General features: G+C 43.6%; 3 protein-coding genes across 4 annotated transcripts in view; 1 reads left to right on the forward strand and 2 right to left on the reverse strand.

Moving 5' to 3' along the window:
* Positions 1–13,265, forward strand: part of LOC138948254 (purine nucleoside phosphorylase LACC1-like) — an 88,123-nt gene that overhangs the window by 37,126 nt on the left and 37,732 nt on the right. The gene's annotated exons all lie outside the window — the stretch shown is intronic.
* LOC138957953 (uncharacterized protein DDB_G0283697-like) lies at positions 941–5,329 on the reverse strand. The gene has a single exon (XM_070328990.1). The coding sequence runs from the start codon at positions 5,327–5,329 to the stop codon at positions 941–943; it is 4,389 nt and encodes a 1,462-aa protein (XP_070185091.1).
* On the reverse strand, positions 5,649–12,775 carry LOC138948159 (otolith matrix protein OMM-64-like). The gene is made up of 4 exons (XM_070319664.1): positions 12,654–12,775; positions 11,898–12,184; positions 10,191–11,276; positions 5,649–6,914 (listed from the first exon to the last, which is right to left on the reverse strand). Exons 1-4 carry the CDS (start codon positions 12,719–12,721, stop codon positions 5,770–5,772), a joined length of 2,586 nt encoding a protein of 861 aa, XP_070175765.1. The 5' UTR covers positions 12,722–12,775; the 3' UTR covers positions 5,649–5,769.

The raw sequence follows: 13,265 nt of genomic DNA on the forward strand, positions 1-13,265 counted from the left end.
TGCCGTGTGAGATGAAATTTTATACGGCCAGTAGATTGCAGCCATTTCGGCGCATATTTACCTTTCACGGCCTATTATTCCAAGTCACACGGGTATAGGTAGACAATTATTAACTGTGCCTAAGCAATTTTGCCAGGAAAGACCTTTTTGTCAATCGTTGGATCTTTAACGTGCACACCCAATGTAGTGTACACGGGGGGAGGTTCGGACACCGAAGAGAGTCTGCACACAAAGTTGACTCTGTGAAATAAATTTCCGCCGAACCTGGGATCGAACTCACGCTGACAGCGGCCAACTGAATACAAATCCAGCGCGCTACCAACTGAGCTATATCCCCGCCCCTTCGTATAAGCCAGTCACTAGCGAGGAGTGCGTCTCCATATTATGTGATCCTTGTCCACGCGTGGAAACTCCCCTTGTTAGTAACTGGCCTATGATGTCACGTGAGAAAGCGTGCCTCAATGTTTCCAAGAGTAATCTCTCTGTCACAACCCATACAGACGGGACAGAGCTTCTCAGTTCCGAACATCGTCTATTCAGAAACCAGTCAAAGTTAAGGTCATTATGGAACTTTGAACCCAGAACAGAGATTGTTGGCACGAAGTTCTCAACCTCAATAATAACTTGATAGAATGTCAATTTGAACCACTGAAAGAGCTTGTATGAATTTTTCAACCAACAAAATTAATTGTTGGAATGGAATCTTCAGCTCAAAGTGATTAGGCGAGAGGAATGCAGCATCGAAACCGACCCCTGCCTAGAGACCAACGGGTTATTACACGTGTTTTTCAATGTTTCAGCTCATTAGTCTACTGCGGTTTCAATTTCAGTTACTTCATCTATTTCCCCATCCTTCGGCTTGTTCTCGACTTTCGGATTTTTGGTTTGCTCCTGTTCGTTGTCCTCTCTGTGTTCTGGTGGTTCAGAAGACTTTTTTTTCTCACCGTTTGCCTTTATGTCTGCGTTTCGGTATGAACTTGATCGTTTCTTTCACATTACCATCCTTGTCCGCGGTGAGTTCCTCTAATATTTCAATGGTGTCTTCCTCATCATCTTCGGGCTTTTCTTTTGGTTTCTGGGTAGTGGTGTTCTTCTGAGTTATTCTCTTAAGTTTTGATGTATGGAGAGTTTTTGTTTCAGCTTTTTCTTTCCCTGTTTGTTTTTCGACCTTTTTCTCTTTTATACTACTACTAGTCTTATTTTTATCTGACGATTCGCTTCCTTTATTGTTATCACCGTTGTTGGAGTCGTCTACGCTTTTTTGTTTGTCATCAATGTTGCCCGCATCTGTATTGTTATTATCGGTGTTCTTTGCCTTTTTCTTCTTATCTGTGGGTTCAGGATTTTTGGTCTTCTTTATCGTGATTGTCTGGGATTTCTTTTGTTCTTCGTCGCTACTCGTGCTTGTGTCGTCTGCACTCTCGTCTTTGCGCTGATCGTTTTTGGGCTTTTTAGGTTTTTTGTTTGGTTCAGGATTTTTGGTCTTCTTTAAGGTGATTGTCTTGGATTTATTTTCTTCTTCGTCGCTACCCGTGCTTGTGTCGTCTGCACTCTCGTCTTTGCGCTGATCGTTTTTGGGCTTTTTAGGTTTTTTGTTTGGTTCAGGATTTTTGGTCTTCTTTATCGTGATTGTCTTGGATTTATTTTCTTCTTCGTCGCTACCCGTGCTTGTGTCGTCTGCACTCTCGTTTTTGCGCTGATCGTTTTTGGGCTTTTTAGGTTTTTTGTTTGGTTCAGGAATTTTTGTCTTCTTTATCGTGATTTTCTGGGATTCATTTTCTTGTTCGTCGCTACCCGTGCTTGTGTCGCCTGCACTCTCGTCTTTGCGCTGATCGTTTTTGGGCTTTTTATTTTTTTGGGGGGGTTCAGGATTTTTGGTCTTCTTTATCGTGATTGTCTTGGATTTATTTTCTTCTTCGTCGCTACCCGTGCTTGTGTCGTCTGCACTCTCATCTTTGCGCTGATCGTTTTTGGGCTTTTTAGGTTTTTTGTTTGGTTCAGGAGTTTTGGTTTTCTTTATTGTGATTGTCTTGGATTTATTTTCTTCTTCGTCGCTACCCGTGCTTGAGTCGTCTGCACTCTTGTCTTTGCGCCGATTGTTTTTGGGCTTTTGAGTTTTTTTGCTGCTTTTACCTTTTACAGATGGCTTGCTGTCGCTGGATTCATTTTCGTTTGTGTCATCATCTGTTTCTTCAGTCAACGCAATTGATATATGTTCTTCTTGCTCCCCCCCTTCTTGTGGGGATTTTGCGATATTTGCTATCGTTATGTTTTTGCCCCCAGAGTTGTCTTCGTTTTTATCATTCTCATCTATTCCTTTGGTATCGTTTTTGGGCTTTTTAGTTTTTTTGTTTGGTTCAGGATTTTTGGTCTTCTTTATCGTGATTGTCTTGGATTTATTTTCTTCTTCGTCGCTACCCGTGCTTGTGTCGTCTGCACTCTCGTCTTTGCGCTGTTTGTTTTTGCTTGGTTCAGGATTTTTGGTCTTCTTTATCGTGATTGTCTTGGATTTATTTTCTTCTTCGTCGCTACCCGTGCTTGTGTCGTCTGCACTCTCGTCTTTGCGCTGTTTGTTTTTGCTTGGTTCAGGATTTTTGGTCTTCTTTATCGTGATTGTCTGGGATTCATTTTCTTCTGCGTCGCTACCCGTGCTTGTGTCGTCTGCACTCTCATCTTTGCGCTGATCGTTTTTGGGCTTTTTAGTTTTTTTGTTTGGTTCAGGAGTTTTGGTTTTCTTTATTGTGATTGTCTTGGATTTATTTTCTTCTTCGTCGCTACCTGTGCTTGAGTCGTCTGCACTCTTGTCTTTGCGCCGATTGTTTTTGGGCTTTTGAGTTTTTTTGCTGCTTTTACCTTTTACAGATGGCTTGCTGTCGCTGGATTCATTTTCGTTTGTGTCATCATCTGTTTCTTCAGTCAACGCAATGGATATATGTTCTTCTTGCTCCCCCCCTTCTTTTGTGGATTTTACGATATTTGCTATCGTTATGTTTTTGCCCCCAGAGTTGTCTTCGTTTTTATCATTCTCATCTATTCCTTTGTTTGTCTCCTTGTTTTTTCCTTCGTTGTCACGGGTTTTGGATTCTTTTTTTTTAGAACCGTCGTTGGTTTTTCTCGATGTGTCCTTTATTGTCTCGTCATCGCCTTGCTCGTCTTTAAGGACGTCATCTATGTCTTCAAGTCCCCCCACAGAGTCCCTTTTTTTCTCCTTTTTTTGTCTACTTTTCGGGGTTTTACTCTTCTCTTCTTGTGTATTGGTGCTTACACTTATCTCAGCTGAATCACTTTCACTTTTGTCCTCGTCACCGGTTGTATCTTGTTCGCTTATTTTGGACCATTCTTGCTCTTTTTTCTGTCCCCCCTTAGGTTTAGGTGTCTGTTCTTTATCCTTGCCCTCCTCAGGTATAGGTGTCGTGGCTCCTTTGTCACTGTTGGATTTTGCGGACGGTTCTTTCACTTTTGTCATATTAACTTTTTCTTGTCTTTTAACCGCAACTTCGTTTCGGTCGTCGTCAATCAAATCTGTCAAATCGAGATCTAGGTCTTCAATTAAACTTGTCGTTTGCTTTTCTTTCTGCGTTGTTTCTTTGCTGTTGGATTTGTCTGCGTCAGTCTCTGTTACGCTTTCTTCGAGTTCCTCGATTATCTCTTGTTCGGCTTCGTTGTCAAGATCAGTAGATGCTTTTTCACTTTCATCGTTCTGATCACTGTCACTATCCTCTTCTGCTTTGCCATCGGATGTCTCGACCTTAATTTCTGTTTCTTGTTCCTCATCGTCGCCATTTTTGTCATCGTCGTCGTCGTCGTTGTCGTCGTCCTCGTCTGCAGTCGACATGTCTTTTTGCTTCTTGCTTTTCCTGTCTGTGCGTTTCCTTTCGTTTTCTTTTTTTCTCTCCAGTCTCTTCGTTGCTCTTTGCCGTTTTTTTTCCATCCGGCGCTCAAAGCGTTTTCTTTGTCTATCCTCTATTCTGTCCGCTTTCTGTTTCTGTTGCTTCTCCATCTTCTCCTTGTGTTGGCGTTCTTTTTTCTGCAGGTTTTCCTGGTGTCGTCTCTCCTTCGCCTCAAGTTTGTCGTGGCGTCTTCGCTCTCTTTCTTCGAGCTTTTCGTTTCGCCTTTTCTCCTTTTCCTCTAGCTTTTTCTGGCGTTTTCTTTCTCTTTCTTCCAGTTTTGTCTGGCGTAGTTTTTCCTTGTCATCATTCTTGTCCGCAGGTCTTGGTTTCCTTTCCTTTTTATTGTCGATGCCTTTGGTGTCCTTGCGTTTTCTCCGTAAGTTTTCATCACTTTTGATTTCTATAGTTTCCGTTTTTGATCTTACGTCTTTGTCGTCACCATCATCATCATCATCATCATCATCATCATCTTTCTTATCACTGTCACTATCCTCTTCTGCTTTGTCATCGGATGTCTCGACCTTAATTTCTTTTTCTTGTTCCTCCTCGTCGCCATTTTCGTCATCGTCTTCAGTCGACTTGTCTTTTTGCTTCTTGCTCCTGCTTTTCCTGTCTGTGCGTTTCCTTTCTTTTTCTTTTATTCTCTCCAGTCTCTTCGTTGCTTTTTGTCGTTCGTTTTCCATCCGGCGCTCAAAGCGTTTTCTTTGTCTTTCATCTATTCTGTCCGCTTGCTTTTTCTGTTGCTTCTCCATCTTCTCCTTGTGTTTGCGTTCTTTTTTCTGCAGATTTTCCTGGTGCCGCCTCTCCTTCGCCTCCAGTTTGTCTTCGCGTCTTCGCTCTCTTTCTTCCAGCTTTTCGTTTCGCCTTTCCTCCTTTTCCTCTAGCTTTTTCTGGCGTTTTCTTTCTCTCTCTGCCAGTTTTGTCTGGCGTCGTGTTTCCTTGTCATCATTCTTGCCCCCGAGGCTTGGTTTCTCTTCCTTTTCATTGTCGATGCCTTTGGTGTCCGTGCGATTTCTCCGTAATTTTTCACTACTTTTGATTTCTATAGTTTTCGTTTCTGATTTTACGTCTTTGTCGTCACCATCTTTCTTATCACTGTCGTTAACCTCTTCTGCTTTGCCACCGGGTGTCTCGACCTTAATTTCTGTTTCTTGTTCCTCCTCGTCGCCATTTTTGTCATCGTCGTCATCGTCGTCGTCGTCGTCGTCATCGTCGTCGTCGTCGTCATCGTCATCGTCATCGTCGTCGTCGTCGTCTGCAGTCGACTTATCATTTGGCTTCTTGCGCCTGTTTTTCCTGTCTGTTCGTTTCCTTTCTCTTTCTTTTTTTCTCTCCAGTCTCTTCGTTGCTCTTTGCCGTTCTTTTTCCATCCGGCGCTCAAAGCGTTTTCTTTGTCTTTCCTCTATTCTGTCCGCTTGCTTTTTCTGTTGCTTCTCCATCTTCTCCTTGTGTTTGCGTTCTTTTTTCTGCAGCTTTTGCTGGTGCAATCTCTCCTTCGCCTCAAGTTTGTCGTGGCGTCTTCGCTCTCTTTCTTCGAGCGTTTCGTTTAGCCTTTTCTCCTTTTCCTCTTGCTTTCCCTGGCGTTTACTGTCTCTTTCTTCCAGTTTTGTCTGGCGTAGTTTTTCCTTGTCATCTTTCTTGTCCGCGCGTCTTGGATTCCTTTCCTTTTTATTGTCGATGCCTTTGGTGTCCTTGCGTTTTCTCCGTAATGTTTCATCACTTTTGATTTCTATAGTTTCCGTTTCTGATCTTACGTCTTTGTCGTCACCATCATCATCGTCACTGTTGTCATCACTGATGGTTTCAGACTTCTTTCCCAACTTTCTTTTTTCAATTTCTTTTTCGTCATAGTCGTCTTCTTCAGGCTCGTTTTCGATATCTACAATAGTAATTGTATTTTCGTCCTCTTTCTTCTTTTTGTGCTTCTTTTTTTCTTTTTCTTTTTTGTGTGTCCCTTGTAGTGCTTCTTCTTCGCTTTTTGTTTTTTCGTTGGCGTTTCCTGTCTGTTGATGACAACGCGTGAATGGGATTCCGGATCTCCGGGCTGTTTCTTTTGAGGCTGGACCGCGTCATGGTTGTTGTTTCTCGTCTTGACAACAATGTTTTCCCTGCCGTGGGTGCTGGTCTTCTTGTCCTTTTCGGGCGACTGCATCTTGATGAGAGGTACGGACCTTTCCGAGCCGTCTTTTTTGTGCTTGGGCGTCTTGATCTTGATCTGCTCCTCGGCCAGCTTGGGGCCGCCTTTCTTCTGCAGGTTGGTGTCGATGTGGATCATGGGTCGCTTCTTCTCCCCGTCGTAAGGGTCTGAAGTGTCGATGTCTATCCCTGGTAGCGCTTCGTTTTTGATCTCCCGGTCCCAGGAGGAGCCGGGCTTGACGTCGATCGTTTCCTCTTGCATGTCGTCGCCGGCAGTCCCCGGAGAGAACTCAAGTTCGAACCTCGGCCCGCCGTCTGTCCCTGTCGTGATGCTGCTTGCCTTCTTGGTGTCTCGCTTTCGTCTTTTCTCGTCGTCCTCGTCTTCGTCCTCGTCCTCGTCTTCGTCCTCGTCCTCGTCTTCGTCCTCGTCCTCGTCTAGGTCCTCATTATTGTTCATAAGGATGTCCTCCACCACGCTGCCGATTTCGTCCTCTAGGTTTCCCTCTAGTTCCTGCTTGTCTCCCCCCTCCGCCTTCTCTTTCGTGCTGTTGCTGCTGCTGTTCGAAGACAGGGTTTTGTCGAGGACGGGCTTGGGTTTAGGACTGTCCTTCTTCGGGTCCTCGGGTTTGGGACAGTCCTTCTTCGGGTCCTTGGGGTTGGAACAGTTCTTTTTCAGGTCCTTGTCGTCGGGCACGTCATTTACGGGGTCCTTCTCATCGTCGATGATGGTGATGCCTTCATTCCTGCTGTCGAGCATGATATTGTCCAGGGCGTTGGCCAGGATCTTCGTTTCCGCCCGGTCCTTTTGGGCTATTTTGTCCGGGAAGCTCACGTAGTCCTCGCCAGTATCCGCCGGGTCGGGAGCTCGCTGCTTTTCGTCTTGTTTTTCTGTCAAAATCAAGAGGGAAAAATATTTATCAGTGTCAGGATTCGTCCACTCTGTCTGTAGTTGTAACCTGTGGACTCACTACATGTCATAACATAACTTCCTTGTCTTTGATGGACAAAGCATATGTGATTTCACTTTACATGTGTGGAGAAAAGCGACTACATGAATATTTTTTTTGTCTTTTCTCCATATGCAATTTTCTTCTTAAAGTTTATAGAGTGAAGAAGAAGAGAAAGCGTAGAGAGCAGAATATATTATCTAGGTTAGTATTGAAACTGTGTGGAATTAAGATTCACACTCTAAAATCATATTTGTTCTTTTGCTTAGTAAATGTTTGGAAATAGGTATGATACGGTCCCGTTTCCATTGTTCTCTCGCGGTTGACACGATAGCGCCGTAACATGTAACCTTTCTGTATTGACTTTTTAACCCCTAGGTCGTTTCTCCTGTCACGAATGTTTATACACGTGGGCCGTGGGCGAGGGCATTGCCTTTTCTACCTCCACCTTCCTCCCCAACCCGCCTTTCCTGTGTGACCTGATTCTTTACTTCTATATTAATAATATGCTGGATACACACAGACGAACACACATACATACACACACACACACACACACTCTCTCTCTCTCTCTCGCTCTCTCTCTCTCTCTATTTCTCTCTCTCTCTCTTTTCTTTTATGTAGCTTTTATATCATTCTTTCTTTTACCCATGTATTCAATATAAACATGTATTCTGTATTCATTTGTTTGGTAGAATAGAGATTTTATGTTTATCATCTACATATGAGAAGCCTGTTGAATATACCCTGTGTTTGATTGTGGTTAACTTGTAACTGCATACGTTTTTGGTGTGACATGACTATTTTGCGAGATAATAGTCAGAGGTTTTGAAATTTGTTCACAGTGTTGATAACCAATGAGTGTTTGGTATCAAATGATGCGTCGTAGAATCTCCATTTTATTGATGTATACCTTTATAGCGTTTTTGATGTAGTTTTCTTAGTACAGGAGTTTTTGTGTATGTTTGAGGGGTTCTAACTGTAGCTTCTATGGAGGCTGATAGCAGCCTCGAAACTCTCCCCCCTCCCTCCCCATTTTGTTATGTGATCCCAAAGCGACGTTTTCATTGCATGGTTCCTTAGCTGTGACGTCAGGGACAGTCATGGAAGGTATATAAGCTGTTAGTTTTCAAGGTTCGGGGGAGTCTTGGCAACCAACCTGGCTTAAGTGTCTAAATGGTATACCGGACTTCCCACTTAGAGTTACAGCATTGCTTCTGTGCCTGTGGAAAAGGTTGTGGGAGGCAACCTTAGTACCGAACGGTTGTGGGAGGTTCCCAACCTAGTACAAAGTATTTGTTGTTATCTCTAAAACTGTCCTCCGGAGTCTGAGCAACCAACCTGGCTTAAGTGTCTAAATGGTATACCGGACTCCGCCCTGTGGACTGAACTGACAGGGTTAAAAACAAACGTTCCGCAGTCCCAGGTTACCACACGGCGAGTAAAGTGGCGTCGCTTTGCTCTTTTACTTTATTTTCACTCAGGCCCCGAACCCCTGCCCAAATTTTCAGCCATTTTAGGACATAGGATATTTTTTTTAGTAGCATATTTTGCTAAGGGTACCTACGGGTCATGCCCAATTTTTTAGCCATTTTAGGACTTAGAATATTTTTCGAGTAGTAGGAAAATTACAGGAATAGAGTGAACCAATGTACAGATATACTTTCTGAAAAGAACCTACGTTTTGTATTGAGTTGTTATCATAATTTGTTTTGATTCAATACAATTTTGAACTTCACCCGCCTCTTCTTGAGTTTATATTCTGTGTGTCTGTTTGTCCTGTCGTGTGATTGCCATCCTGACAAATCAGTGACCTTCACACACGTATAACATCTAAGACACAGACACAGACAGGTAGAGTTAATGTGAAGCTAAGACCGCTCGGCTTTACACATGGATTTACTGTGACTTTTGATTGTTGCAGACTCACTACATATTATTGTATATATATATAGCTTCCTTCTCTTTGATGGACATAGACAATTCGTGATTCCACTTTACATTGATTTACTGTGACTTTTAATTGTTATCAGGTGAATTTCGATAAAGTGTGGATAAAAACATGCACGCCGGCACGCAAACATACACACACACCCACATCCACTGATGCAAAAAAAAAGGAGGGCAAGAGTTGTGCAAGGAGACACGCTCTACACCTTGAAAACCAACTGTTGCGGCTATCTCAGATTTGAAAACTATGTATGTCATCTGGAGTAACTCTTGGGGAGAGGAACAGAGGATCGAACTAAACCTCACTTAAAACAAGTCGCGTAAGGCGAAAATACAATATTTAGTCAAGTAGCTGTCGAACTCACAGAATGAAACTGAACGCAATGCCATTTTTCAGCAAGACCGTATACTCTTAGCATCGTCAGTCCACCGCTCATGGCAAAGGCAGTGAAATTGACAAGAAGAGCGGGGTAGTAGTTGCGCTAAGAAGGATAGCACGCTTTTCTGTACCTCTCTTTGTTTTAACTTTCTGAGCGTGTTTTTAATCCAAACATATCATATCTATATGTTTTTGGAATCAGGAACCGACAAGGAATAAGATGAAAGTGTTTTTAAATTGATTTCGACAATTTAATTTTGATAATAATTTTTATATATTTAATTTTCAGAGCTTGTTTTTAATCCGAATATAACATATTTATATGTTTTTGGAATCAGCAAATGATGGAGAATAAGATAAACGTAAATTTGGATCGTTTTATTAATTTTTTTTTTTTTTTACAATTTTCAGATTTTTAATGACCAAAGTCATTAATTAATTTTTAAGCCACCAAGCTGAAATGCAATACCGAAGTCCGGGCTTCGTCGAAGATTACTTGACCAAAATTTCAACCAATTTGGTTGAAAAATGAGGGCGTGACAGTGCCGCCTCAACTTTCACGAAAAGCCGGATATGACGTCATCAAAGACATTTATCAAAAAAATGAAAAAAACGTTCGGGGATTTCATACCCAGGAACTCTCATGTCAAATTTCATAAAGATCGGTCCAGTAGTTTAGTCTGAATCGCTCTACACACACACACACACACAGACACACACACACACACACACACACACGCACATACACCACGACCCTCGTTTCGATTCCCCCTCGATGTTAAAATATTTAGTCAAAACTTGACTAAATATAAAAAAAGACCAAGAAAGAGACCGTCTAAACATCTTGAACGTTCTCCAGTAGCCATGCTGCACACTGTTCTTCCCTACCTGAACTTTCGTCTGCTTGCTTCTTGGGCCCGTCGTCGTCTTTTTCCTCTTCTGTATCGTCTCCATCTTCGTCGTTATCGTCTTGGTCGGTTTCCTCGGTCTTCCTCTTCTTCCTTAATTGCAGAGTTAGGCTTTGTGTGCGTGAAGCAACGTCTTTGTAGGGAGCAAATCGCTCTCTGTGCCTCTTTATATTAGGTACTTCACTGCGTTTCACTCGTCTCGGAGCGTGAATAACTACCTCTCGCTTTCGTCGTTTATTGGAGGCTTCTTCGTCCCCTTCGCCCTCTTCTTCGTCGGCGTCGTCACCGGGGTCGTCGTCTTCGATATCATCGTCGTCTGGCTCGCTGTCCAAATCGTCAGCATCGTCTTCACCATTTTGATCCTCGTCTGGCCCACTGGCAGGATTTTCGGCATCCTTCTTCCGCCTTTTCTTTAGATTATCTTCCTCGCCTTTCCCGTCCCCCTCTGTTCCACCGTCTTCGCCTTCTGAATCGTCACTGTCGTCATCGTCAGTTTCATCGTCGCCTTGACCTCCGCTAGACTCTTCCTCTGCGTCCTTTTTCCGCCTTTTCTTCAGATTTTCTTCATCTCCGCCTTCGTCTCCGCTGTCGTCGTCGTCGTCGTCTGAGTTGTCGTCGTCATCATCATCATCATTCTTTTCGTCGCCTTGTCCTCCGCTAGACTCTTCCTCGGCGTCCTTTTTCCGCCTTTTCTTAAGATTTTCTTCATCTCCGCCTTCGTCTTCGCTGTCGTCGTCGTCGTCTGAGTCGTCGTCGTCGTCATCATCATCCTGATCGTCTTTTTGCCCGTCTTCAGATGACTCCCTCGGATATCGGGCCTCCTTCTTCCGTCTTGGATTCGCAGGTTTATCCCCTCCATCTCCTTGACCACCACCTGCCTGCCTCTTCTTTTTCTTTTTTGTCGTATTCAGGTCTGTTTTTGCTGATTTTGTCGTTTTCGATTTCGATTCTTTTCCCCCGATACCCTTTAAGACGTCATTCAAGGTCTTGGAATCCTCGTCGTCGTCACAGTCGGGTTGGTAGTCATCCTCGACTTCGTACCCTTCTAGCTCGTTCGACAGCGTGTCTGGGGAAAACACATGGTGCATTAGGTCAATGAGAGAGAGAGAGAGAGAGAGAGAGAGAGAGAGAGAGAGAGAGAGAGAGAGAGAGAGAGAGAGAGAGAGAGAGAGAGAGAAAGATGGGGGTGGGGGGTGGGGGTTACAGGGTGTGGAGGTGCTATTTTAACGGTGTCGTACTGGTGGTGTATGCATCGACTCGGATTCATGTCCGTCCCGTCAGACCCAACCTCTCACCAAGCACATTCTCGTTCCATGATCCCTGTCTCTATTTGCAGTTTTTAACAAAACCTCCTTCCTGTTAGGGACTAAGCGAGTTCAGTTTTGTGATTTTTGACATAGTTTGGAGCCACTTCCTGCAAGGAAATGAAAAAAAAGGTCTACTCATGTTTATAAGTGTCCTCCATATTTTTTTTCTAAGTCCGGCATTTTGAAAATAAGCAATTTCAGTTCGCCGGAAGGAAACTTTCATCCTTGTAATGCTTCGTGTACTGTTTCTATTTGAATCCGTTTGAAACAACCACTCTTCACCCCTTTTAACACAAGCCGTAAATGTACTCTTCAATAAGAATCAAGCTTACTCCCCCCCCTCCCCTCAACCCACCCCCCCCGCCCCGCCTGAAGCTCACCTAACGTGGGCTCGGTTTCCTTATCACTCTCCTTCATCTCATCGACAATGCTCGGCCTATTCTCATCCAGGTCCAGGTCGTCTTCTTCTATGAGTTGCGCGCGTTTGTGTCTGGATCTTCCCCGGTGCCATCCAGGTCCCCGTCCGTTCTCGCCCCTGTCATCGCTGTCAGCGACCAGCTCGGACCTCTTCGGCCTTGATTCAATCACCAACCAGCCTGCTCTGGGGATCTCCTTTGAGGAGAGTCCGACAGGCCTGTTGGGACCATTAAGACCGTACGGCGCGTGTCTGAAGACAGAATATTTTACATTTCAATGGTAATTGTTGGGTCTATCCTCGTGTCTGGAAACCAACTGCATTCACGGGGATGGAAGTGAGATTCTAGTTGGAGTCTTCATGTCACAGGAAGATCTAGTTAGTAAACTGCGCGACTTTAACCAAGATCTTTACTTTAAATTCTTCATGGTTTCTGGGGCATGACCATTGATCATGGATTCCACTAATTCCTGATCTTGATCAGTCTGTCTAGTTTAGGGATGAATCGAAGCTTTGGTGACAATCACACACCGCAAGGCAGTGCAGTGTTTATAGAAAGAGAATTAACAGAATCTCAAAAGTCAAAATGATCGCTTTTTATTACGATTTGATTGGGTTTCAAGGAAGTGCCATGCGCCAGGATTCTCTGCCTTGCAATGCATGTGGAAAACTGTTCTTGAACATAACCATCATTCAATCGAGCAAGTAATCAAAAACTCACCTGGCTTCTAGTTGCCGTGTCAGGGATACGACTGCATACACAAAAAGAAGACGATGCATGTATTGCATCGTTTCATTTTTGACCGCAGGAAGTAAGCTTTTTTTTTGTGGCCAAGTATGACGTCAATGTAAGGTACGTCACAAATCAATAAAGAACACGACGCCCTGCTGGTACTGAGTTTTGGAAAGGCATGTCTCGGTGTACGAAACACTCTAGACAAGCATGAGAAGTAGAGAAAATAATGGGTCGAAGTTGACAGTTGCACCCCGGAACCTCGGCTGTACCCGCGGATAACCGCAGGCTCTGCAGGCTGTTCACCGCAGACAGAAATTGTCAACACGAGTGGTGAGTGTCTGCACAAAATCGTCTCTGCTTTCTCTAAAATGACATATCATTACAAAACTATTGTTTGTACTTCAACCTAAGGTATTATAGCACCCTATCATCTATTTAATTTTTTCCTTTCGTTCGTATGTGAAGGCTGAGCTTCGAGTATGTGTGCATTTCCTTTAAAAAGTGCCAAAATTCTGACTTTACACATTTATTACGGAAATCCAAGCTTATTAAACAAGTTGCAGTGAATTGGAATGTTGTTACTAATCATTTGTTGAC

This window comes from Littorina saxatilis, linkage group LG1 (genome assembly GCF_037325665.1).
Source record: "Littorina saxatilis isolate snail1 linkage group LG1, US_GU_Lsax_2.0, whole genome shotgun sequence".
Classification (NCBI taxonomy): Eukaryota; Metazoa; Mollusca; class Gastropoda; order Littorinimorpha; family Littorinidae; genus Littorina; species Littorina saxatilis.